We start from the raw sequence: 27,446 nt of genomic DNA, 5'->3' as shown, positions 1-27,446 counted from the left end.
GGACAGCTCCTCTGCAGCTGCTCTACCTGTTTCTGCATCCCTTTATAACGGTACCCCCATGGGGGCTGCTGATGGACTCTATACCCCATAGGCTATCCCCACTCTGCAGATTATGGCCCGGATTCACAAAGCACTTGCGCCAACGTGCGCCCGACGCAGGCTACGCGATGTGCGCGTAAGTTGTACGTTTGGCGTAAAGATAAGCCCCATAAAGCAGATGTAACCCAGCAGCAGATATGCAAAGGTCTGGACCAGGGAACTCAAGCCGGCATATTTTACGTTGTTTACGTTGGTCGTGTGTCTGGCTGGGCGTAGGCTACGTTCACGCCGTAGGCAGTGATCCAACGTAGTTTAGGCAGTTGTTCCGACGTGGTTTTGAGCATGCGCAGAGGGATGCGTCCACGTCCTGGCGCCTGCGCAGTTGGTGATACGTATCTGTCTGTCGCTCGACCCATCATTTGCATGGGGTCACGCCTCATTTGCATGGCTCATGCCCACTTCCACCTATGCCGACTTACGCCTTCGAAACCCAGCGCAGTTTTGGGAGCAGTGGCTTTGTGAATTCCATGCTTGCCTCTCTGCGCTGCGTCGGCGTAGCATATTTTATTTGCGCTACGGCAGCGTAATGTGTGCCCGTTCTCTGTGAATCTGGGCCTATATCTTACCTCTGACACCTTGAGTGCCATCTTTGATTGACTCATAGTAAACAGTAATACTCTTAGGCAGATGTTGTTAACCACTTAACCACTTAAGACCCGGGCCAATATACAGGTAAAGGACCTGGCCCCTTTTTTGCGATTCGGCACTGCGTCGCTTTAACTGACAATTGCACGGTCGCGCAACGTGGCTCCCAAACAAAATTGGCGTCCTTTTTTTCCCACAAATAGAGCTTTCTTTTGGTGGTATTTGATCACCTCTGCGGTTTTTAGTTTTTGCGCTATAAACAAAAATAGAGCGACAATTAAAAAAACAATGCAATATGTTTTACTTTACTATAATAAATATCCCCAAAAATATATAAAAGAAATAAAAAATGTCCTCAGTTTAGGCCGATACGTATTCTTCTACTTATTTTTGGTAAAGAAAATTGCAATAAGCGTTTATTGATTGGTTTGCGCAAAATTTATAGTGTTTACAAAATAGAGGATAGTTTTATGACATTTTTATTAATATTTTTTTTTTTTACTACTAATGGCGGTGATCAGCGATTTTTTCGTGACTGCAAAATTATGGCGGACACATTGGTCACTTTTGACACATTTTTGGGACCATTGTAATTTTCACAGCGAAAAGTGCTATAAAAATGCATTGATTACTGTGAAAATGATACTGGCAGTGAAGGGGTTAACCAGGAGGGGGCACTGTAGGGGTTAAGTGTGTACTAAGGAAGTGTTCTTACTGTGGGGGGGGGCGTGGCTGTCCCTAACACATGGAACGGACGATCACTGACAGCTACACTAGGAAGAACGGGGAAGGTTTGTTTACACTCACCTCTCCCCGTTCTTCCTCTCTGTGACCCAAACACGGAACACTGGCGGCGATCGGGTCCGTGGGTCCCGCGGGAGCAGTCACGGAGGACAGGACCGGGTCACGAGTGTGCCGCTGGCGGCGCGTTCGCGACCCATGGCTGGGCATCTTAAAGGGGACGTACCTGTACGTTCATGTGCCCAGCCGTGCCATTCTGCCGACATAAATAGTCGTGCGGCGGTCCTTAACCGGTTTAAGATTGTTTACTTTAAAAATGAAACCGTTATTTTGCAAACATAAATGACAGATCAAAGATTTCTGCAAAAGAGAGGCAAAGCAACACAACCTATTAAATGCTGTTCACTCACTATAATTAATTGCCACACAAGGCAGGCATATGTGAGTAGGTGTGCAGTGGAGAAAATCCCCAACACCATAACACCAGTATTGGGATCCTTCTCCACCTAGGCCCAAACACACACACCAGAAATGAACAAACAACAAGAACAGTGTAAAACAATCACATCAAGTGCTAAAAGCTTGTGTTACTAAATGGCTCCCTCTAAAGGACAGTCCAGTGTAACTGTGACCATATATGGTGAACTTGAAGAATAGTCTAAATAATGACTGTTCCAGATTGTCTCAGTCCTTCTTCAAGCTAGCTCTGTCGGTGCACTTAATTGTAATCCAAGATGAAAAGAGTAGTGACTGTGAGAACATGAGGTGTTAATAAAAGAACCACTACTTTCTTTAATCCAGCTGTCCAGACACTCAGGTGTAATACATCTCTATCTGTGGGACTACAGGTGTCAGCAAACACAGTCTGGATTCTAGGAAAACAATTATCTATATCTCAGTCAGATACTTGATAGGCAAGTACCTTCTCACCACTGTGGGTCCTCAGCCCACAGGAATGCGCCGTACGAAATCACTTGTGGATGTCTCTGGAGAAAGATGGCGCCGGTACACAACGCAGCTGCTCTCTGGATGCTGATGAGCAGGTAGCTTCAAACGCTATGAAGCGCAGGCTGATCCACCCATCCAACGAGACAGGTCCGTCCGTCAAGGATCCCTCTGAGGCTATTGGTCCGGCACTAAGCTGTAGGCCGCAAGCCTGAACTCTCAGTCACTCACGCAGACCTCCTCCTGGCAGTTGAAAGGTGTGTCCAGAGAGAGCTAATCGCGGCCTAGCTTGTCCCTTTTATCTGGTCGCCCAGCATGCTGTGCAGCGGTGTGTTGCATTCTGGTAACACAGTGGCATTGTGGGTTTGTAGTCTTTAACTAACTTTAAGGCAATAGAGTCCCTTCCTCATAAAACTACCCATCCCACAATTCACCATAGTTGAATTCTAAACCTAAAAAAGAATAACGCTTAGTGGTCACCAGAGGGAGCCAACCTTTTACCAAATAAACAATACATAACACTTCAGTTACTATCTTCTGGCTACACACTCAAAATCTTTGGTCCCCAAAGACGGAGTAAACCTTCTCTAAAACTCTAGAGGCTAGAGTAGAGTCCCCCCTACCCAATTGTCAGTAGGAGGGGCAGCCTCAGGAACAGTTCTACTGATAGTATGTACAAGTTCATCAGAGCTCTCTCCCAGCTTGTCATAGATAAGTCTTTTTGGAGGATGCACACTCTGTCTTAATTGCACTGGGGAGTTGGGCCCAGCAACCTGTGTAGCTTCCTTTTCTTCCTGAGGATGGGGTGTCTCCTTGTCCAACAGAGGAGTAAGGAGATTCTCTGATAGTACTCCTTCTCCTAGATTTCCCATTTTAACAATGTCTCTTTGCTCAGGAGCCGATAATGGTTCACTACATAAGTCTATTGAGTCTCTGGTCCCTACTTCAAGGATTGCTTCCTCCATACTGCTTCTTCTTGTATCTTTGGGAGATGGTAAAGATCTCATCTCACCAAAGATCTACGTACCGCTCTCCGAGTCTCCTTGGCTTGAGATGGCACCATTTTAACTGCTCTCTGTGGCTGAGGTGGTGATTACTGAATGACATCAGGATGCCCCCCATCCTTCTCACCGGGCTGTGCACCGACTTGTCTTCCGTAGGCCACCACCAGAAAGGCACATCCACAATCTCATCTTCCTCCTCCTCCTCATCATCCTCAACTATCCCCCCTCCTGAAGAATACACTGGACTAAATGAAGGCACAGTACTAGAGCAAGCGTAATCTTCTCCAAACTCAGCTTCATCCCCACTCATCTGTTCGATAGGAGCAACAGTCTCCTTTTGTGAACGTGTCCGAGGAGGAATGAACTTTGAAGAGGGCGGTGCAAGTGCTGTGGGTACCCTTACTGCATCTGACAGAGGTGACAAGTGATTTCAGTGCCACATCTTCAAAGGGCCTTTCTCCCCCTCTGGTCGGATCTGATATACAGGCAAGTCTGGAAGCTGTTGACACACCACATAAGGATGCGGTCTCCATCGATCAGCCAACTTGTGTTTGCCGGGTATCCCCAAGTTCTTTAGTAGCACTCTGTCTCCAGGTTGCAACTCTTGTATCCTCACTTTAAGATCAAAATTCCGCTTTTTTAGAGTCTCTCTGACAGAGGCATGATCCAAAGCCTTCTCATAAGATTGTCTCAGGTTTTTTCGAAGTCTGTCCACATATCCTTTGTGAGACACCAAAGAGGTATCGTCCATTGAAGTGCCAAAAGCCAAGTCAGCAGGGAGATTTTTTTTACCTATGTTCCTTTGTGGAGAGCCTTAATTTACTGTCCTGTAGGCACAACAGGAAGTGAAAGTAAATCTTTTCAAAGAGGGAGAAGACCTTTGTTTTAGTTGTCCCCGGAACACGTGACTTAATTGGAAGATTGCTGATTTATCACTTGGTTTGAGTCTGAATTTTAACTAGGCCAATCCCAAAATGTTATTTTGCTTTTTTCAGGCATTTTGATGGAGATTTGGGATGACTAAGCAAGTAGTTTTTCCTGATACAGAAATAGTGCTTATTTCATGTTGGTAAGTTGACCAAGTCCTTAAAAAGTCCACTGACATCTTCTATCAACTACCATTTGACTGTTGTCATGACTCTTATCATGGAATCCCATAATTGAATTTTGGTGGTAACAACAGGACACTTGAAGAATGTTTCACAGGCAAGTCAAGGTTAAATACATTTGTTAATTTAATATGGCGGGTTGAGTAGCAACTTATTCATATTGTAGGGTGCATGGCTAGATTTCTCTTGTTCAGCCCTGTGGAATAAATGGAGGAATCTGCAGTACTGGTTATTGTATTCAAACAGCCACAGCACCTGCGGCTATCTGAATACCTGGACAGCAACAGCATATGGTAGAATGCAATTATTGTTCAGCCATCAATTTTTTCTCGACTTTTTCAAGTTGGATGATGCCGATAGTGCCACTCACATCTCAAATTTTAGTCAATTAAGTAGGAATCGGCCAAAATTTGAGTTGTGTATGTCTACCATAATTCATCAATAGCGTGATCATGTGTATAATGTGATATCATGGCATCTGCATATGTTGTTCTGTAAAATAGCAAGGAGATTCAAAAGCCACGGCATTAAATGCATCTCTGTATTATTCATGGTTTATCATAACCAGCCTTGTTATGGTAAATGGACTGAAAGGAACAACAAAGCTTTCTACTCAAATACTTTGAAGTGAAAAACTCATTTTTCAAACAGAAGGAATTTACATTTTGTTATGATCAAAATAAGTCCCAAAACAAGGGGTTTATTCCTTTTTTTACAGGCTGTGTCTGAAGTCTTGCAAATCATTACTTCATAACCACTTGGCTAGCTCTGCATCCAGAATTACTGGACTATAGTATGGATAAAGTCTAACATTTAGGAGTATATTTATGAGGCAGTATATGTGACATTTACCTCAATACTCACTGCAAGTCTATCACTGAAATTGAAAATACATGCACCAGGACGATACACCTGCAGTAAATGTTTGATAAATGTCCCAATCACTGCTTTGCAAATATATAGAGATGAGGTTCGGGTTCACCGCTAAATTTGGATGCAAAGAGACTCCTGCAGGTTTGGGATTTGTGCTTCTGCCGAATTATCTGCAGATTCACCCTGGACTTTTTTTAAATGTCCTGCATAGCCTTTAAAGCTATTCTGCATGTTTTAGTGAAGTTTAACTACTTAAATATAGGGCACTTTGACTCCCTTCCTGCCCAGGCCACTTTTCAGCTTTCAGCAATGTCGCATTTTGAATGACAATTGCACAGTCATGCAACACTGTACCTAAATAAATTTTTAATCATTTTCTTTACATGAATAGAGCTTTCTTTTGATGGTATTTAATCACTGCTGGGTTTTTTATTTTTTGCTAAAAAAATTATTCTGTAAATAAGTAATTTTTCTTCTTCACTGATGTGCACTGGTGAGGCTACACTGATAGGCTGCACTGATGGGGTGGCACTGATAAGGAGGCACTGATATGCAGCACTGATAGGTGGCACTGATAGGCAGGCATTGATAAGCGCTAAAAGGCAGCACTAATTAGCATAACTGATGGGCACAGATTGACTTCACTTATGGGTACAGACTGGTGTCACTGATGGGCACAGACTGGTGTCACTAGTGGGTACAGAGTGGCATCCCTAATGGGCACTGATGATCATTTGTGAACTCCAGATTGGACTATGCTAATGCCCTTTACCTCAGACTCCCAAAGTACCAAATCGCTCGCCTGCAAGTCGTACAAAATACGGCCGCCAGACTTGTGACTGGGAAAAAAACATGGGAATCAATCTCACCTTCACTGAGAACCCTTCACTGGTTGCCAGTAAAGGACAGAATTGCTTTTAAAGCACTCTGTCCGACACATAAGTGCATCCATGGGAAGGCTCCGCAATATCTTTGCGACAAGATAAAAGCTCACAACGCCAATCGCATTCTGCGATCCACCAACCAAAATCTGCTTCAGATACCCAAAGCCAAATTCAAGTCCAAAGGAGAAAGAAGATTTGCGCTCCAAGGTCCCAGACTATGGAATGCGTTACCAACCAGCATTCGGTTGGAGGAAAACCACCTGACCTTCAGAAGAAAGATCAAAACTCATCTCTTTGGATATCAAGAGAGACAGGAACAACGAGCGCCCAGAGGCGATTTAGTTCGCATGTGCTGCGCTATATAAGTTTTTCATTCATTCATTCATTCATTACCTTTTCACGTCTTCATTCTGTCAGTTTGAGGCGAGGAGAGCCGGTAAACGGCACTTCCTTGTTTACATGTGATCAGCTGTGATTGGACACAGCCGATCACATGGGCAAAGAGCCGTGGCCACAGCCCTTTGCAAGGATCGGGGTCGTGCTGTGTCCCAGGAACACGGTGCCTGCAATCATAGCTAATTTGGGCACCATCATATGATATTGTTACAGAACGAGAGCCGCCCCGCTCCACCGTCATTTGAAGGTGGGCAGGCAGCAAGTGATTAAAGTAGTTTGCTTGGACCAAGCTGGTCCAAATTAACTATTTACTTCACTAACAGATGCAACGGCTGTGTATGCTGTATAAACTGCATGTAGCATCAGCTACATACACGTTACAGCTCTGTTGTCTCCACTGGTGGGAACTTCCCCACCTGCTTTTGAATAAAAATCAAGTCAGGCTGAGCACTGCACCCATTCGCAGGGAGCTTTTTATTTCATTAAAAAATATAAAGCTTTCTCTGATTGGCTAAGGTAGAGAGGCAGGTGGATGATGTCACAGTCTCCAACTCATCTAATTAGAGGAAGCCTTGTATTAATTCATAAATTAATTCTCATGATAAAATAAAAGATAGGCATACACCTGTTAGACCTATTATCCCAGATTAAAAGTGTCCTTCTGCTGGCCAGGTTTACACTGCTGTATCCTACATAGCCTTTGCTCTTTGCCAGTAGTAAATAAGAGCCTAGCATTGAAACATTTGTGTTTGCTAATTTTAGTAGTAAAGCACCTTGCTGTACTCTTTTTGATTAGTACACTTGAGCAATTTCTTCCTCATTTAAAATGTCCTGCTTATGACCAATTTTACACTGTTGGATCATCAGCTGTCTTTTAAGTTCTTTATAAGAGTCTGACAGATAATGGCCAACATTAGGGTAGTTTTGTATCAGTGAGAACAGGGGCAGCCTTTGCAAACTACTGGCCAATTTCTATCTGTTGCTCAACGCGGGCTTTTTAGGTGTGTTGCGCATTGGGCAGCCTACTCACTGGAATAGGCTGCCCTATGCTAGATTGTCACACCATAGAAGCTAAAAGACCAAATTTTTGCCTTGAGCCAAGCGCAATTTTACACATTTTGTCACAATTCTAGTGAATTTTGTTGCATGATAATTGTGGCAAAATTGCACCACGTTTAGGATGCCATTCAGGATTAATGGCACCCAAATGCGTGTCTTGCTTTTTTCCATGATATGAAATTGAGGGCAGAATCTCGCCAAATTCTACCAGTGATTCCAATCATCCAAGTGTGAACATGGCCTTACTTTTGTAGACAAGAAAAAATCCATTCTATAGCCAAATTTGAGCTGCCAGTGTTTGTTAATACTGTGACTTTCCATTAAAATTGTACCGGTTTGTAACACCACGTACAGTGTTAAGTTACCCCCAAGCATGTTATTTAAAGGATTTTTATTTTATTTTGACCTGCAAAGCCAAACTAGTGTGAGGTAATTTTTACAATGGGACATGTCCCCTATGGCAGTGCCCAGCTCCCTATGCGTTTTGTGAAGTAGTTTGCCTATAAGCCCAAAAAAGGGTCAGAAATTATTGACTATCACACACACACACACCACCAATATTCACCAAGGATTTATTGAAGCCTTGGTGAATATACACTTTAAAATAATTTCTTCAAGTAACATGTAATTATTGTTTCTTTGTTGTAGGGTTTGTGGAGTTATTAGCTTGTATAACCAATCAGGTCATGGCGAGATTAAATAACCAGACCTCGCGGATTACCCCTCCTATTGGCATGCCTTAAACCTGGCTCACATCTGTGATGTGTGCTTTAGGCGTGTTGCATTCTAAGTCTGTCTTAGACAAATTTTAGGGGAGTTTTAATTTCTATATCTATATAACCTACATTTTGATTAAAGTACATTAAAGATGCAGCCAACGGGATTTATTTTTTATTTTTATGAACTTCATGTAAAATGGATGTAAAATGCACAGGTGTGAACAGGGCCTTATGCCGCATACACACCATCACTTTATGTGATGAAAAAAAAACGACATTTTCTGTGAAGTAAAAAACGACGTTTTTGAAACTTAAATTTTCAAAGATGAAGTTGCCTACACACCATCGTTTTTCTCACAATGTTCTTGCAAAGTGAGGTTACGTTCACCACATTTTTCCATTGAAGCTCGCTTCATAACTAGCTTCTGGGCATGCGCGGGTGTAAAAACGTAGTTTTAAACGACGTTTTTTGCTACACACGGTCAATTTCTGTGAAGTAAAAAACGACGTTTTGAAAAACGACACATAAAATTGAAGCATGCTTCAATTTTTTTTTGTCGTTTTTCAGAAGACATAAAACTACGTTTTCCCCCCACACGGTCATTTAAAGTGACGTTTTTAAAAACGTCATTTTTTTTCATCACATAAAGTGATGGTGTGTACGCGGCATTAGTTTTGTAGCAATCAAATACCAAGGGCAAGATCAAAAACACAGGGGGTGATATCTGTGTACAACAAGCTGATCCTCTAATTTCAGAGTGATGATCTCTGCAATAATTAGAGCTGGAGTAATTTGGGATTTGAGAATGACAGAGGACTGCAGCTTCTCTAAAACAGTCTCTGGACACTATTTTAACCATATACAGTTTTACTTTGGTAATGTATAGGTCCAAAGATGGCACAGAAGAGCGCTTGTCCTGAGAGATAGGACAAGCACTGAAACAATGCCAGAGTCTCTGGACTTGGAAAGTGCTCTACAACTTTTTACCAGTACACAGTCTGAAAAGCATCCTATGCAAAACCCAATGCACAAAGGTTACTTTCAAGGTTATCCTAACAATGCCCAAGAGTCCAGTTCTAGCAGCAGTGTAGAAAAGAGTCTTAATTTAAGAAAAAATAATGTTGAAGAGTAAAATACATGGTGCTAGCAAAACTAGGCAATTCTTTTATACGCAAGAGCTAACGAAAAGTCAGCCATCCTCCAATGCCAGTCCTTGAAATTTCCACTTGCATTCTCGCATTTGGTGAGTGGAAAAAACTTGAGTGCGAGTGCAGGGCGAGTAACTCTTAAGACCTGACAAGTAGCTCAGGCTTTGAGGTTTTGAGCCCTGTCCTTTGCCACTAGCAAAATTGAAAGCATGCTGGTATTAGGAGAAGGTTATCCTAAGCTGACCTACAGGTTTTTAGTTTTGCAGTGTCCAATCCTCGAATAGGCTGCAGGATAGGTGAAACACTTCCATGGTACCTCAATGGACAAGAAACCAATGGCATTTACCAAAAAATCTCCTATTTTTTTACCAAGGAAGTCACTGCTTTAAAATAACTCATGTTTTAAGGAGCTACCAAAACCACCAACTGTAATCCAATATAGCAGTACGAATTTCACATTGGTGATCTGGTCCAAAATAGGCCATATGATAGTTTCAATGCAATGGATGGGAAATTCACTTACTGGATGTAAAAATTAATTTTTCAAAGTTTTGTCCACTTCTCTAGAGCAAAATTTGGTTACTTTTAATAGTCCCATAAATACAGGGATTTAATCTAAAGAGGTTCTTCACCCTACAAACAAGAAATTAAACGCCAGCAGCTACAGATACTGTAGCTGCTAACTTTTAATAATAGGACACTAACCTGTCCTGGGATCCAGCGCAGTCCTCATCTAACCTTGATATTTGGGTCCCTGGTGCCGGCATTTTTACTTTGGGAAGCTGGCTGTGATTGCTTCCGGCTTCAGAGCTGCCTTCCCACTGCACATGCGCAAGCCACCCTGCACTTTGTGAATGATCCTCCAGCCTTCTGGGACCTGTGACATGTCCCAGAAGGCTGTAGGGGAAGGGGGGCAAACTTCCACTAGGATTGTCGCGACAATTCAACCAGAAGTAGAAGTGGGTGCCTGTCAAAACCAGGTACCCACTCCCCCCAAAAAATATAAAGTGCCAGAAGAGGAGAGGGGTGAGGAGGCAGACAAGCAGAACCCCTTTTGGGTGAAGCTCTGCTTTAACTTCTCCTAATCTGTATGCCATAACTCAACAGGTCTTTGAACCTCTTAAAACCACCTATTTGATATACAGTGATAAAATATATTTTCTTTCAAAGCTAGACAATGTTTCATTAGTTATTAAAGTTTAAGTAAGCCACAACAATAAACTTCCCTTTTTTGCTCTCTTTTGTTCTGTTAAACACACAATTGAAAGCATTTTGTTATATATGTAACATACAGTATGTGCAAAAAATACTTGGTGATGTTGCCAAAAAGTCAATTGGCCCCTGTGCTGTGGATAAGAATACAGTGGGAGTGATTGAGCTGTTTAGAAAAAGACAAAGGGCAGGGCTGACAACCATCAGTCCACAAAAAATCTGTGTTAGGTCATTGGTTGATGCGTGCATTTCTTGTAGATCACTATACTGTATATGGGTTTTGTTATTTTGCTTTTACATATTCTTTAAATACACGTTAGAGTTGATATTTGAAAGTAATGTGTTTTCCTTTGTTTAGACATAGATTGGTGTTCACAATATGTGTTCTAAATTATAACATACACATGTCAAGAATAGCAAAAAAAATATATGGAGCAATAAGGCATTGAAGTTGTCTTTCTTTGTTACTGTGCAGCAGGTTGGAAAACTTTCACCTCCTCTTTTCTCCTTTTCTTTGCAATGGGTGGTGTCCTCAGCTTCCAGAAATTAATGCTGCCTGGTCTTTAAGGGGTAGCCTCCTTCTGCGGCATCACTATGGGGGGTGCGGGGGACACCTGCCAGAGGGTTGACACCATCAAGTAGGAAATGATATCTGACCGCGATGGTGACAGAGCATAGATCAGCGCACCGGCACCGACTGCATCATTTGCAGGCTAGACAGCAGAGAGCCCGATGCACTAGCCTGCTGCGCTGCCTGCCCAGTGACTACTGCTCTGTCCTGCTTTATTGTCACTCCGCAGCAGCAGGCTGGCACTGTGGCAGGCTGGAGGAGAGCCGATGTACTAGCATGCTCATTTCCCTACTGCCTGTCCTGCTGTCACTCCACAGTGGTAGGACAGAGCACTGTGGCAGGCTGGGGAGGAGAGCCAATGTACTAGCCTGCTCATTGCCCTACTGGCTGTTCTGCTGTCACTCCGCAGTGGCAGGACAGAGCACTGTGACCGGCTAGGGGGACGGGCCGATGCACTAGCCTGCTCATTGCCCTACTGGCTGTTCTGCTGTCACTCCGCAGTGGCAGGACAGAGCACTGTGGCTGGCTAGGGGGACGAGCCGATGCACTAGCCTGCTCATTGCCCTACTGGCTGTCCTGCTGTCACTCTGCAGTGGCAGGACAGAGCACCGTGGCAGGCTAGGGGGGAGACAAGCCGATGCACTAGCCTGCTCATTGCCCTACTGGCTTTCCTGCGGTCACTCCGCAGCGGCAGGACAGAGCACCGTGGCAGGCTAGGGGGGAGATGAGCCGATGCACTAGCCTGCTCATTGCCCTACTGGCTATCCTGCTGTCACTCCGCAGTGGCAGGACAGAGCACTGTGGCCGGCTAGGGGGACGAGCCAATGCACTAGCCTGCTTATTGCCCTACTGGCTGTCCTGCTGTCACTCCGCAGTGGCAGGACAGAGCACTGTGGCAGGCTAGTGGGGAGACGAGCCGATGCACTAGCCTGCTCATTGCCCTACTGGCTGTCCTGCGGTCACTCCGCAGCGGCAGGACAGGGCACTGTGGCAGGCTAGGGGGGAGATGAGCCGATGCACTAGCCTGCTCATTGCCCTACTGGCTATCCTGCTGTCACTCCGCAGAGGCAGGACAGGGCACTGTGGCAGGCTAGCTAGGGGAGAGAAGTGAACACTTAAAATACATGTATTATTAATTTATTATTACAATTATTTATTATTTCAGTAAAGTTTAACATTAAAATAAACATAGTTCTTTAAAAGTTTAAACTTTGAGTTCTATTATTTTCATATATTGTTATGCAAATTTGCTAGTTACTTGATAGTTGTTAATGGCACGAAGATTACCATTATATGCAGTGTTATGTGGGAAAAAAATTATTGGGGGGTAAGTGACACCATGTTTTACCACACCAGGTAAAACAACCAATGTAACGCTTCCTCCGTCAAAGTTGACATACATGGACAGAGAGGTGGACATAGTCATACATGGTCATAATTCCATCTGGCAGACACTTGAAGATACTATGTATCTGTGATGAAACTCTCCAAAAGTTGCATTACCTAGCCAATTTAAGTGTACGCTGGAGTAGTAACTTGGATATTTCTCTTATGCCTTAAAATAAACCTGTCAGAAAACGAGACAATTCAAACTGAGCATGAGATGAAAAAATAAGCAGAGATTCACTAAAAACAGCATGTCAAACTGACATTAACTTCAGAGGTAAAAGCAGCTTAAAGAGGTATATTTTTCAATAATTAAGATATAGTCACGCAAGTGAGATTCAATGGGAATCACCCTACATTCCAAAGTCACAATCACCTTATTTATTATGAGAAGAATGTGTACTAGAAGAATGCAGCTGCCAGCAAACCACCATCCAATCTTCCACGTACATTATCAGTCAAAATGTAGATGCCTGCAGGAGAATCTGCTTTTCTCTCTGCTCAGTGAGTGAAATCATTGATTAATAACCCCCTCCTGTATTTAAACCCATGAGAAAAATAAATTATTTCCGCTTACCAGTCCTTAGATTCGATTACTTTATTTTATTTTTTTGTTTCTGCTTTTTTGCCCCTTTATTTTAATCTTTGATCCTGCTAGTAAGACACTTCCTATCCTGGAGTGACACCCTGGCTTAAGGTCCTGGAAGTGTTTTGGGACTACAAAATACCTTCCCCTCTTTGTATCTTCATAGCATATGGGGGGGGGGGGGGGTGTAGTTCACAAATAAAAAGTGAACGGACGGGACTGATAATATTTCTTGCGATATATTGCAGCATGTTTGAGACACAGGATAGCTTTGATTTCTGACAGCAACAACATGTATGTTTTGTACTAATTGAACAGATATAACTAAATGCTTTCAAGTGTACATTTAATAGACCATCAGAGAGTAAATAAGTACATTTTTGAAAACTATGGCCCGGATTCACAAAGCACTTACGCTGACGTATCTGGATATACGCCGCGTAAGTGTAACTATGCGCTGTCGTATCTGTTCGCCGTGCCCACAGAACTAGATACGCCTGAAAATAGGCTTCTTCCGACCGACGTAACTTTCCTACGCCGGCGTATCTTGGGCGCATATTTACGCTGTCTGCAAGTCGTACTCCAATTGATTTCCTATTCACCTATGCAAATGAGGGAGATACGCGGATTCACAAACGTACTTGCGCCCAGCGCATAATATACGCGCTTTGCGTAAGTCCTACGTCCGGCGTAAAGTTATTCCCCATACAGGAGGCGCAAGTCATGCAAAGGTATGGACCAGGAAACACAGCCGTCGTATTTTACGTTGTTTACGTAGTACGTGAATAGGTCTAAGCGTAGGTTACGTTCACGTCGTAGGCAGTTGTTTCGACGTGATTCTGAGCATGCGCACTGGGATGCGTCCACGGGACGGCGCATACGCCTTACGTTATTCGTAACTTTATGACGCTCAGTTCTTCATTTACATGGGGTCATGCCTCATTAGCAATGCTCACGCCCACTTCCATCTACGCTGGCTTACACTGAGGAAACCCAGCATATCTTTAACAGCGATTGGGGGCGAGTGCTTTGTGAATACTGTGCTTGCATCTGTGCGCTGCGCAGGCGTAGCGTATATTATATACGCTACGCCCGCATAAATATGCGCCGATGTATGTGAATCCGGGCCTATATGTACACTTTAACCGTTCATGAAAATGCAGCATTTTTATTCACTCTGCAATGTTATGGATCTGATCATGATTGGATAGTTTTTTTTATGGGTCCATGCACACACACACAATCTTGCACTGTGTTCAGATCCATAAAAATAAAAAAAGAAGCATTTATGGTCCTGTATGAGGATCATATTTTACTGTGCTTGTGGCGTAACAATGACCATAGAAGTCCATAGTTACATAAGCATGCGTGTAGTAATCTGCACCTAGCACTAAAAAGATGCTAGGCAACTCTTTTCAGAAGTCACTTGCGTCCCTACAACAAAAGACTATTAACACTGCAATGATGTATGCATGTAAACCTTGCTGAAAAGTTAAAGTGGTTGTAAACCCTTACAAACCACTTGGTCCTACAGGTAAGCCTAGATTAAGGCTTACCTGTAGGTGCAACAAATATCTCCTAAACCTACACGGTTTAGGAGATATTTGCAGAAAAGCCTGCACCGATGTCTACGGCACATACATGGTGTAGACAACGGCGCAGGCGCACTGAGCGTTCCGTTAGTTAAGGCGATCGTGCCGTCACTGACGGCTCCCGCGCGCATGTGCTGGAGTGACGTCATCGCAGCTCCAGCCAGTCACAGCGCCGGAGCCGTGATACCCGGAAGTCACTCGGGTATCATGGCGGCAGCGGAGGAGAGGAACAAGAGTCGCTTCGGGGGCTTCGATCTCAGGTAAGGAATTCATAATGAGCTAGTATGCTATTTTTATGCAGGATCTTGCCAGCAAGATCCTGCATAAAAATTGCCTTGTACTTGCCAATCAGACGTATTTTTATACAGTCAAGTGCATGTACCCTAAGGTTTATCTAGTATCTCACAAAGGTGAGTACACCCCTCCCATTTTTGTAAATATTTTATTATATCTTTATTCTATATTATTATTAGATCTTTATTATATCTTTTCATGCAACAACACTGAAGAAGTGACACTTTGCTACAATGTAATGTAGTGAGTGTACAGCTTGTATAACAGTGTAAACTTGCTGTTCCCTCAAAATAACTCAACACACAGCAATTAATGTCTAAACCGCTGGCAACAAAAGTGAGTACACCCCTAAGTGAAAATGTCCAAATTGGGCCCAAAGTGTAAATATTTTGTCTGAGCCACCATTCTTTTCCAGCACTGCCTTAACCCTCTTGGGCATGGAGTTCACCAGAGCTTCACAGGTTACACACACTATTGTACATTGTAGCAAAGTGTAATTTCTTCTGTGTTGTCACATGAAAAGATAAAATAAAATATTTACAAAAATGTGAGGGGTGTACTCACTTTTGTGAGATACTGTGTGTGTGTGTATATATATATATATATATATATATATATATTGTTGCCCTGGGTGAATACAAATATAATATCAGAAAAGCAACAGTGGCGACCACAACGTTGTGAACAAGACTGAAAGTATTTAATAATAACAAATATCTAAGGAAAAGATAAGTAAAATATTTTTGTTTTTTTTAGTGGGTATTAGGAGAGATAATACACCAAGTTTTTTTTTTTTTTTTTTTTAATTAAGGGATTCAAGCTGAGTCAGCTTACCCACAAGTTATTTTTTTTTAAGGTTAGTAGGAGTTCAAACTGAGTCAGTTTATCCTATCCTAGCTAGGGAAAATATATGTTAATATTTTCTAAGGTTATTTGATTATTTTTTTTTTTTTATTTATTTTTTTTTGTGTTTCATTAATATCCCAAAATCATAATTGATAAAAATCTCGGATGTACCATTATAACCGGTCAATGTATTGGGGAGAGATAAGGATGGGATCACACATTTTTGTTTAAATATCATTTATATTGACACACTGAAAGGGTTGTCAATTGGTTTTTGTGGAAAAAAATTAATGTTTATTGTTTTTTTTTGCAAATTACACAATTTTTGCTGTTAAGATTTTTTTTTAGTTCTTGTTTTTTTTTTGTATTAGTTTTAGCTTTTATTTTTATGGATTGTTTTTTTTTATATACAAAAAAAACGTGCTTATTTTCTGTTGTCTGCAGAAAGACACTGAAAAAAAAGAAAAAGCTGACTAGACTTTGATGTTCAAAAAGTTCAATGAGTTTTTGTTAGTTGAATTATATGTCCACTAACATTGAAATCAAATCTACAAAAGAGTTGGTTCTAATTTTATGTAGTTTTATTTGACTTTTTTTATTATGAGGAAATTTTACAAGTAGTAACATTCTCATTATTGTTAATTCAGTACAAAACAGTGGATGTTTAATACTGAAAGTGATATCTTGCATTTTTGGTTTATTTTTATTTATTTTATTTTATTTTTGGGTTAGTGTTACACAGTGTAAACACTCAGTTATTTACCTTTGCTATTGATAGCTTAGAGGTGTTCATCCTAATTGATCCTTGGGGGCTTCTATTGTTTCCTTTGTCTACTATTCAGACAAGATAGGCACAATGCTTTGTTAAGGATAATTAGGTTTCCACTATAATCTAAAAAAAATAAAAAAATAAAAAAGACTGTGTTAGGGACAGCTGAAAATATATATATATTTTTTTTTTAAACTGTATTTTTGGGGAATATATTTTATTTGGTTGTTTTTCTCTTGGCCTTTTTCTCCTTTACTGTAAATGACTTTACAGTAGAAGGGAACAATTACTTTAATTCAGCTCACAAATTGTGCATACTAGCTGTTCGTAATGGATTCCTGGCTAGAAAGTGTTGTAGCAACGTTTACGCATAAACATGAGAACAAGGATTTTGCCTGTGATACTAAAGTATTGGAAGAACAAGCAAAAGCAACCAAAAATAACAAAAAACGTAAAAATCTAGCCTTAGCAGGCATGTATGCGGCTTGCATGTCTATGCATACTAAAATAAAGAAATTGGAAGGTATAGTCTGTAATAAAAATATTACAATTTCTGAAAGAGAAAAGGAGAATACAGCTTTAAAAAGCCAAGTACAATCCTTATCTACCCTTAATCAAATACTTAATGCCTCACAGGAGGAAAATTTAAAAAAGTACCAATTGGCCCAAAAAGAACTGGTACAATACAAAAGCATGCTAATTAAAGTTGAAACACAACTGGACCATGTAACTATTGCATACAAAGTGTTGCAAGATCAGTTACATGAACCTAACAAAGAAAAATTTAAAGGACAGGCTGTGGCTAGCATACGAGAACACAGTAATACCTGTGCCTTTGAAATTGAGGAAGATATGGATCTTAGTTCGACTTTGCCGGTGGCGAGGGGAGAAATCGCAAAGCCACAGGAAAATCGAGAAGGTCCCATTGTCATGGACTCACCAGACCATGGGGACCAGCTATCCAGAAATGAGGAGAAGGACAAGCTCCCCAGCATGGGTACTCCCCAGATCTTATCTTTCAATGAAGGAAATCAAACATTTTTAGGGTTTGATAGTGAAGGGAATGAGATGATTTCCAATGTATACCCCATTCAACCGGTAAAAATCATTATGAGTATGGCTGATGTCATTAGCAAAATTAGATCTCGTGAACACAATACTTCACATGTAACCATGAGAGATATTTTAACTGATTTTTCTGCTACTAAGAATCTTTTTCAGTACAATGACAATTTGCTTATAGCCACATGCGACAAAGAAAAGCATTTGCGGCTATTGGAGGAACTCCGACGAATCCTAGGAAAAACAGGACAGACGTGTAACCCCATTAACGCACAATTGTCGCAGAAATCTGTGTCTCTTCTGGGGATTACAGTGGCAGCAAACGGTAGTAAGATAGCCACGGAGAAGGTAAAAATCATCCTACAATTCCCTCTAACAGTGAGTATGCCCACTCTCAGATCTTTCCGAGGAGTGGTAAATTATTTGTGGGATATCATCCCTGATGGTGCCCATAAGTCCGCACCACTGTATGTTTGGGGGAAAAAGGAGCAACACACCAATCCAGTGCAGAAGCTTAAAGAAGCTTTAGCACAAGCGCCAGTATTAGCCAACCCAGAGTACCAACTGCCCTTTCACATTGAGACTGCCATATCAGAGACAGCCCTGTCAGCTGTTCTGGCACAGGAAATCCATGGGCAACAAAGACCCATATTATATGTTTCTAAAACATTATTTCCTGTGGAAAGGAAGTACTCTCTATGTGAAAAACACCTTCTTGACACGTTGTGGGCAGTTAAATACTACACATACATCATAGGACTTAACACAGTCATTCTGCACATGCCCACTAAGTTTCTACTCACAGACAGAGTGGAAGATGGCAATGTATTCAATGCCAGACAGGCCCATTGGGCTCTGTTGCTCCAAAATCAAGACATTAAAGTCAAACAAACAAATATTCGTTCCACTATTGCCCATGGCCTCCTTTTCCAAGGAACACCGCATGAATGTGCTATCACCCCACAATCAGCGGCACAACATTTCTCTAGACCTTTGTCAGCAAATGAAAAGGTCCCGGAAAAGGCAGTCCCAATTTTCACAGATGGATCATGTTTTTACGTGGATGGTTCCCCACATGCAGGATTGGGAATATACATTATCGATCCGCATGCAAAGACCCAAACATCAATCTTTCGGTCATGTCAGGTCAAATCAGCACAATTCACTGAGATGGCTGCGATTGCTCATGCCCTAGAAATGATGAAAGGGGATCAAGAAATTGTGTTATACTCAGATTCTGCGTGGGTCTGTAAGGCTCTTACAGAATTTCTGCCCTTCTGGCACACCCACCAGTACATGTCCTCAGATGGGTCTCCACGTAAACACGTATTCCTGGTGAAATATATTGCAACATTGGTGCAAAAGTTGCCAGTCAAAACATGGGGGTGCAAAGTAAAAGGTCATATAGGCACTGCCCCATACTGGGAACAAAATTACGTAGCAGATTGCTTGGCCAAACAAGGAGCACAAGGGGGGGAGATCTGGGAAATTCCTTTGAATTTACTGGGCTCAGTTTTGTGCCCCATTGTTTGTGCCTTCACAAAATTCTGCAACTAAAATGTTTTGCTTTCTTCCCTTTTAGAGCCATGAAGTCGATGTGGATTGTGATCCTGCTCCGATCGGACATACCAAGAGAGAGAAGACTGGACCGCTCATCAGCGTGATCGTTGACCAGAATCCGGTCTACTGTCTAGAGGGGGAATCCGTCTTATTGCCTGTGGCCATTGTAGGGACTGCAGGGAAGCAAGTTTATTGGTGGAGTCCCATTGATAATCATCTAGTTTGGATGAATGGCGTTGCTGGGAAAATCACGGACTACCAGAACAGAGCCATGAGCTTTCACAACGGATCTTTATTGTTTATTGATTCAAGAGACACGGTTGAGGGATGCCGGAGAGTGGAAATATTCTTCTCCATCCCCTTGTCCAGCAACACTCATGCATCCACTCTTCAGTACGTCCCAGGGAAAAGTACCTTGCAGGTGTCCCCAAAGACTAACACCCCTACTCCTACAATTTTGTCCAAAAATACAGCTGGAATCCCCTATTACAAACCAACCTCCTGGGAATGCCCAACACTGCAAGAGGAACCACCTAGTGGCCTAACGGAAAACTCAATCCCTGGAATATTGTTTAATAACGTTAAGTTTATTCATGTGCAGGTGGTACTTAATTTGTCCCAGTGGAACATGGCCGAATTCGGCTCATGTGCCCGGACAAATGTATCTTTGTTTTACTCTTCCTTGCTAGTAGATTTTTATTACCTCCCAGGCAAGCAAACTCAGGATCCATTGGCAGAACCACAGGGGCATTTTCAGATCCAGAAAGGTAAAGGGTACGGACAGCATACTAGCATCCAACCCAGAACTTTGTGAAACTGACATGTCAATTTGGAACCAAGCCGATTTGACAGCGATTCGCCGGCATATCGGAAATGGTGAATAGGAAAAAGGTTCGGCAAGTGCTGAAACCAGTTCTGCAGGGTGTTGAGGGGCTTGCAGGGGAGGAAAGGTTTTGTTATTTTTTTTTTTACGGTTTATAACATAAAGCTAGAGAGGATGGTATGGGCCAAGAGGTGATATGCACCGCGTATGGAAATTTTATCTTAAAAGACACAGATCTTACACAATGGTATTGTACTCACACTAATACTAGTGGTGGAATGAATGTACATTTTGGAGACAAGTGCAAACCTTTGCCAGTTTCCACAATTCGAAGTATAGGGATAGTGACACCACACCCAAATAGAGGGCCATTTTCTTGCAAGAAAAGCCAGTCACTGTGCACCTACCGTGACCTAATGTACATATCCTTCACAATGTCGCTGCCGTGTTCCATCCACAAGAGGACTACTTTTAACACAATGGCGTCCATACACTCCCTCGGATACCTCGAGAATGACGTGTACAAGGAAAGGCTGCACCTCCCCGAAATGCTCATTCAAGTTCAAGGGCGATGGAAAGCACCGCACACTGCCTGCTGCACTGTCAAAGACAATAGATACGTATGCCGTTGTGATGTGTTTGAAACTGACACCCCAGTCTGTGGTCTAAACAATGACCCGGATCCCACAGCCAACGTAGCAAGGGACCCCCAACTGGAAAGTCCACGCCAACCACCTCAAGAAACCATTCCACGTGAAATGGAGGCTAACTGCCCAGTGAAGTGGTCAAAATGGAGAACACCAAGCACAAGGGTCACCTACCACATGGATGGACTGTACTGTGTCGTTACCAATCACCAGACATTCCTCTATGGGGGTCAGTCGTGTCCAAATACCCTATCCAAATTTTTGCTTCATTCCACATGAGTACAGTACTATTGGGCAAACTATAGAAACCCCATACCAGTGTTGACATCATTGAGAGGACCCCTGAGGTCCCAGATCCTAGCACATACATACCCCATGTTGATGTAAAAATGTATACTTTGTCAGTAAACCTCCACAATCAAATTAGTAATGATATGGTGAAAACTGAGGAAAGGTTAAATGAACTTTTACATGATGGGGATTTTAGCTTAGTCACCACTAGAACCTGGAGGGAAATGGGATGAAAAGGTTTTCTCATATTGCAATGTGGGGTATTGATTTTTTATGACGGGCATGGTGATATATCTTGGCTGACTTCTAAAAAAAAAAAAAATGGCAGAGGGAGAAACTTAACATTCTAATGGATATCAGACATAAACAATTACTCACTTAAAGTGTGGCCTAGTCTCATCTGTCTCAACTGGCCACAAGGGGTCATCTGTTGCCCTGGGTGAATTGTTAATGTCTAATCGCCATTATTGTACATAGGTATAAATATATATTACGATAACAGTATATGTGTGGTGGGGGAGAAGTTCTGATAGATAATTTAAATAGGCTGACAGTTACGGCTTGAATATATCTATTTAGCACTCTCCGGGTTTGATATGCATGATTGCTTTGTGAGAAGGTGGCAGGTGACAACCAGTCTACTACATCTTTTGAGATACAAAGCAAGCCAGGAAGAAATCACAGTGGGAAAGGTAGACAATATGGTGTCACTTGGAAAAGACTGTACTCTTCCATGAATAGACATGAAGTCTAACGAGCTAGAGGTAATTAGTTTAAACTTCAAGCCTATTCATCCCTAAAGATAGAAGGAAGTTGCCCATATTTGGAAAAGGCTATTTCAGCCAATCAGAAGTGACATCAGGATTATAAAGTCAGGGGGTCTCATCAATAGAATTAGAGAGAGATGATGAGAACTTCCCGGGCCCGGGATGTCAAGGTAACATCAGAATCTATCTTCTCCCCTGCACTTATATACTTTGTCATAATTTGTTTTCTTAATACTTTTAGTGTGATGTGCTTATCTTGTATTTGAAACTAACTTTTATTTCCCTTACTTTAAAACTGTATATGTATGCAAATAATGTAAATAAATGTGTTATGTTAAAGCTTTTCACTCTAGTCACAGAACCCTTATTTTAACCATATATCGTATATGCGAGATATTAAATCTTAAATATACAATATAATCATAAATATTAATATAATAACAAATATTAAGATCTAAAAAGCAACAATATATATATATATATATGTGTGTGTGTGTGTGTGTGTGTGTGTATAATCAAACATGCTATTCCCTGCATTCAATATGTGTTGAATGGCCTCAGTAACCAGATAACCATTAAGGATGTTCAGAGAGTAGGAGTGGTAAAGAGGTACATTTTCTGGGAAAAGTTACAAGATTTACAACTTCAGCTGCCTCTTTCTTGGACCTACTGATTTTTTTAGAGAGTTTCTTGTTTTCTAACCATATGCTCAGTTTGACATACTACAGTATGTGACAGGTTTACTTTGATGAGTTGATTCTTACTTATTCTTTACAATTGTTCATGAAATTAACTTAATAGTACTGTAAGTACCAGATTCGGTACCTAGATTATGTTCTTAGATCTTAAGAACCAGTCTCAAGTGCCTCATTCTATTATCAAACGCTTTATTGTAGTAGTATAAAATATAAAGGCTTATCAAATGACTACTGACTGTGGAACATTAGTGGGTCTACTGTGAATGATAATATCTCTTGAAGTAATACCAATGATAATGGATGAACTGCAGTCATCAAAGAAAGATGACTTGCGACATAAAACCAGGAACAAAAAAATGGCGACAGGATTTCCAGCTATAACTTGCTGGGGTCATGTGATTTTTTGGCAAAGCACTTGCACTGTATTTTTAATTATGATTTAGAATGGAGGAAGGCTCTGATCCTGGGTAACTGATGGCAGGAGGGTGCGATGTGAGCTGAGTCAAGAGAACAATTTGAAGATTTCAGTGCTTCTGCTGTAAAGTATGTGAAGGAATTGCTCTACAGTGCCTATAGCTACAAATGTCAGTATGGGCTTGTTTTAAAATGTATTTACTGGTTGGTAAGAATGTGTACTGTATATACCTGAGTATAAGCCGAGTTTTTCAGCACATTATTTTGTGCTGAAAATGCCCCCTTGGCTTATACTCGAGTCACCTTTTTGTGCCTGATCTCCCGAACTTTAGGGACTCGGCAACGGCCGGTCGTAGGTCCCCTGGACCCGGAACTTGGCACACATGTAGCCCTATTTCTTCTCTACAAGTGTGCAAAGTTTGTTCTTCTATCGTTGCAGATCACTTGTAGTTCTTAATGATCTCTGGGGGCACTGGTGACACTTACTAAAGATTTTAAACAGAGTTCATACAGAGGTACAGGCAAAAAGCCGTAACAAGCTTCTGCAGGATCCTGATCGTAATGCTCTGGAGGGTTCCTGAGAAAAAAAAATTCACATTTTTTTACCTGCAAAAACATGTATTTATATATTTTTTTTTAAAAAGATGAATTTGGTATTTAACTACACAGCACAGATATTAACACTCACCACTATGCAACTATCTCCTGCAATCTCTGAATAAGTGGCACATTTTTGGAAAAAAACACTGTTTATAAACAAATGTTTTTTTCTTTAAAAAAATATACACTTTATAATTTCTACACACATTACTGTTACCTTTACGAGGATATCTGGGTCTAATTAAAAATGCATTAGGCAAATAGGTGGTGGATAAACATTTTTAATAAATTATGTATAAGAGCAGTTGCATAACTGAGACACAGATAGAGAGATATTTACAAATGGTTGAAAAACAAACTTGTGGTAAATCCCAACCATGTAAACAGATAGCTTTACCAGGAGCAACCAGCACAAGCTTTAACTTTACCATTCGGTCTTAGAAAGCCATTTCCCCTAAAGTGCTGTCTGCCTCTTTACAGTATATGGGATAATAGACATTCCCCCTGCTTTCACAACTGAGCAGAGAGTGTGTTCCTGGTGATTTTTAAGCATTTTTAGGCATTGTACAGATATATTACATGTTTTTTTGTGTTTTTGCATGTTTATGAAGCTACAAGGGTTTGTTTTCTGGGAGAATAGAGCACTTCAATAGGAGAAAAATGCTAAAGTGTGAATGGGGCTAATTGTTACCTGTGTAACCAGTCCGCCGGTCTGCTCATTGGCACATGGAAAGTGGACCATATACCGTAGGTGTCTGCTCTATTATAAAGCTATTCATTTTCACAGTTGGGCATTTCATTCAGAATGTACCACAACAGAAACAAAGCAGGTTATAGTTCCAACTCATATACAAATGCTTACATTTCTTTCAATTTACATATGTTTTTCATGATAAATAACAATGCACAAAGCAAGAGCTAACAACAGAGTGGATGAATAACACTGACAGGAAAGATAAGTATCCATTTTGCCCTGAGTAACCAAACAGGGTATTAACAGAGCACATTCAAATCTGAATGCTTTACATGGTAAACCCTACTCTTTTCTTTCCTCTTGGTTTTATTCATGAACCCCAATGTAATTTAAAGAAAAAACATACATGCAACAAAAATAAAACCTATACAAAATTCCTTCATATTAATTGGAAATACAACTTATAAAACAAAAAATCCTGGATGGTTTGTGTGCCAGTTTTTTAAACATTACAGCAGTTTTTCATTTGTGTTGGTTTTTTGGTGATGGCCCCTGAAAGATTAGTTACAGATCCTCTGTCATCTTCGTTGTCGCATCTTTTTCTCACTTCCCTGAGCAACAAAAGTTCACAGAAAAAGTTTCAGTGACATAGGTAAACCTAGAAAACACATACTCACAAAATATCCAATTGTTTGTGCCTTTATTAAAATGTAAAACTTGAAATTATTGCCTTTTTATTGAAGGCCTCAAATCAAACATAAAGCACTGTTATGCCCTGTACACACGAGCGGAATTCTGTCGGAAAACCCATCCAACTTTTTTCCGACGGAATTCCGCTCAAACCTGCCTTGCATACACACGGTCACACAAAAGTTCTCTGAACTTTCGAGCTTTAAGAACGTGGTGACGTACAACACTACGACGAGGCGAGAAAAAGAAGTTCAATGCTTCAGAGCATGCGTCGAATTGTTTCCAAGCATGCATGTTTTTTTCCCCGTCGGAATTTCATACAGGCAACTGGATTTTCTGATTGGAATTTTTTCCGTCGGAAAAATTGAGAACCTGCTCTCAAACTTTTGCTGGCAGAAATTCCAACAGCAAAAGTCTGATGGACACAGTCAGAATTTCCGATGAAAAGCTCACATCAGACTTTTGCTGGTGGAAATTCCGCTCGTGTGTATGAGGCATAAGTGTTTTAAAATATTTTAGTTAAAATAACAAAATATATATTTTTTGCACTCACATTAAAATCATTTTCTTGAAGTTTGAGAGACACAGAAATTAAAATACCATTTGTTTATAATGCTGCCTACAGAGGAATTGGAAATTGACAAATGAAAAAAAAAATGTAGCCCGGCCCAGGATAACCCCTTCTTTACCCTTAATGCCCAAGCAAGCAGATCCAAGAGAATGAACATAAACACAGAGGGAAGGAAGCCTTGAATAACTATTTTCTTGAGGGACACAGGAAAAAAGGTATTTTAGGACATCTAAAGAAATCTAATGCTGCGTACACATGATCAGGCTTTTGCCCGGCCAAATCACGTAATTCCATCTGAAAAATATAGAACATGTTCTATATCTAAAGTCCGATGGAATTCATTGGAATTTCCGATGAAACAACTCTGATGGGGCTACAAACGATTGGAAAATACAATGGAAAAAGTCATTAGACTTTTTCCATCGGAAATTCCGATCGTGTGTACAAGGCATAACTGAGGGGTTGGTAACAGACCCAATGGAACAAAACTAGAGACGGCCTGCAGAACAACAACCATCTGAAGCAGCAATGCCCAGCTTTGACACCTGATGAGGCTGCTACCTGATAGATTAAGGGAAAAGAGGTCTGCTTCTATATTAGGTGTTTGTCTGAACTAACCTCACTAAGCAAAACTTATCAGGAAAAAGCCTGGAACAGCAAAAACACAACTGTCTACAAAGCGTGTGAAGTGACTCATAAGTTTGCCAGAAAACTCAGAGCACACAAAGTCAGCATAACTGAAAAGGAAGGATGCAGGGAAAGCACTCTCACAATGGTAGGCAGGAAATGGGAGGCAGATGCTAGCCCCAGAATGGCAAGATGGGAACAAGACAGAGCTGTAGATAAAGCTCTTCTCTGGTACACCAGAGGATACATCCTTTCTGGTATGAAGAGGTGCCTTGTGAAGAACAATCCTGTCTATAGCTGATCTCAATCCATAGGTCTGGGAAAGCTCCAGACCCCCCCCCCCTCTTTCCCCAGATCAATGAAAATAACCAGGAGACTGTGGTCCCATCACAGATGGTGTGTGGGCTGAAGAGCTGATAAGAAGACATCCATCCTCCTAGGACACTGACAAAAAATGAGGGTATGTATGTAGAGGTGGTGTTACTGTATGCATTATAGTTATGTATGTAGTATAACCTGACAGCATCATCCAAATTATTGGTCCCTCGATAGACAAGAAAGAAAACATTTAAATTACTCCTAGTCTTTTTTTTTATTTTATTTTTTAATAACCGTTAAAATGGTTTTAAAGTCAAGACATTCTTTACCTTAATGCATTCCCTGCATTACGTTAAAAAAATCAGCCACCAATTGCTCCCTCCCTCCCTCTAAATCTCGATCAAGGGCTGTGCCTATCTGCAGCAGTGCTGCCCTCCCCTCCTCTCTGGACAGGACGCACTGACAGCAGCAGGAACCATTGCTTTGATCGTTCATAAGAAAAATAGTTTGTCCCCTGAAAAGCATCCTCCTCCTTCAAAACACTTTTCCACCTCTCAATGAGCCCAGGATGTTTTGGTTATGAGTACCTTACTTGGCCATGTTTAGGACAGGTATGTTGTCCATCTTCTTCATTAGAAGCTGGGACTGACAAACACAGTCAACAGCTGAGCTGCGTTCACTTCAGAATCACTGTTGTAGCAAATCATTTAAAACAACTAATGTTTGACACGACAGTGACCTTTTATTAGGAATCTGATCAGGGGCGTAACTAGAAATCACAGGGCCCCATAGCAAAATGTTGTATGGGGCCCCCCCCTCCAAAAAAAAAGAACTAATGCCATTGAACAACACATTACTACACTCA

At 41.3% G+C, this 27,446-nt stretch overlaps 1 protein-coding gene across 1 annotated transcript in view; it reads right to left on the bottom strand.

Moving 5' to 3' along the window:
• Positions 1-23,944: 23,944 nt before the first annotated feature.
• Positions 23,945-27,446, bottom strand: part of RASEF (RAS and EF-hand domain containing) — a 103,132-nt gene continuing 99,630 nt past the window's right edge. The window contains exon 17 of the mRNA XM_040355631.1: positions 23,945-24,986. Coding sequence (XP_040211565.1) covers positions 24,878-24,986 — 109 coding nt within the window. The 3' untranslated portion in view covers positions 23,945-24,877. The remainder of the gene's footprint in view (positions 24,987-27,446) is intronic.

This window comes from Rana temporaria, chromosome 1, assembly GCF_905171775.1.
Source record: "Rana temporaria chromosome 1, aRanTem1.1, whole genome shotgun sequence".
Lineage (NCBI taxonomy): Eukaryota > Metazoa > Chordata > Amphibia > Anura > Ranidae > Rana > Rana temporaria.
This window is presented reverse-complemented; position numbering and strand designations above follow the sequence as displayed.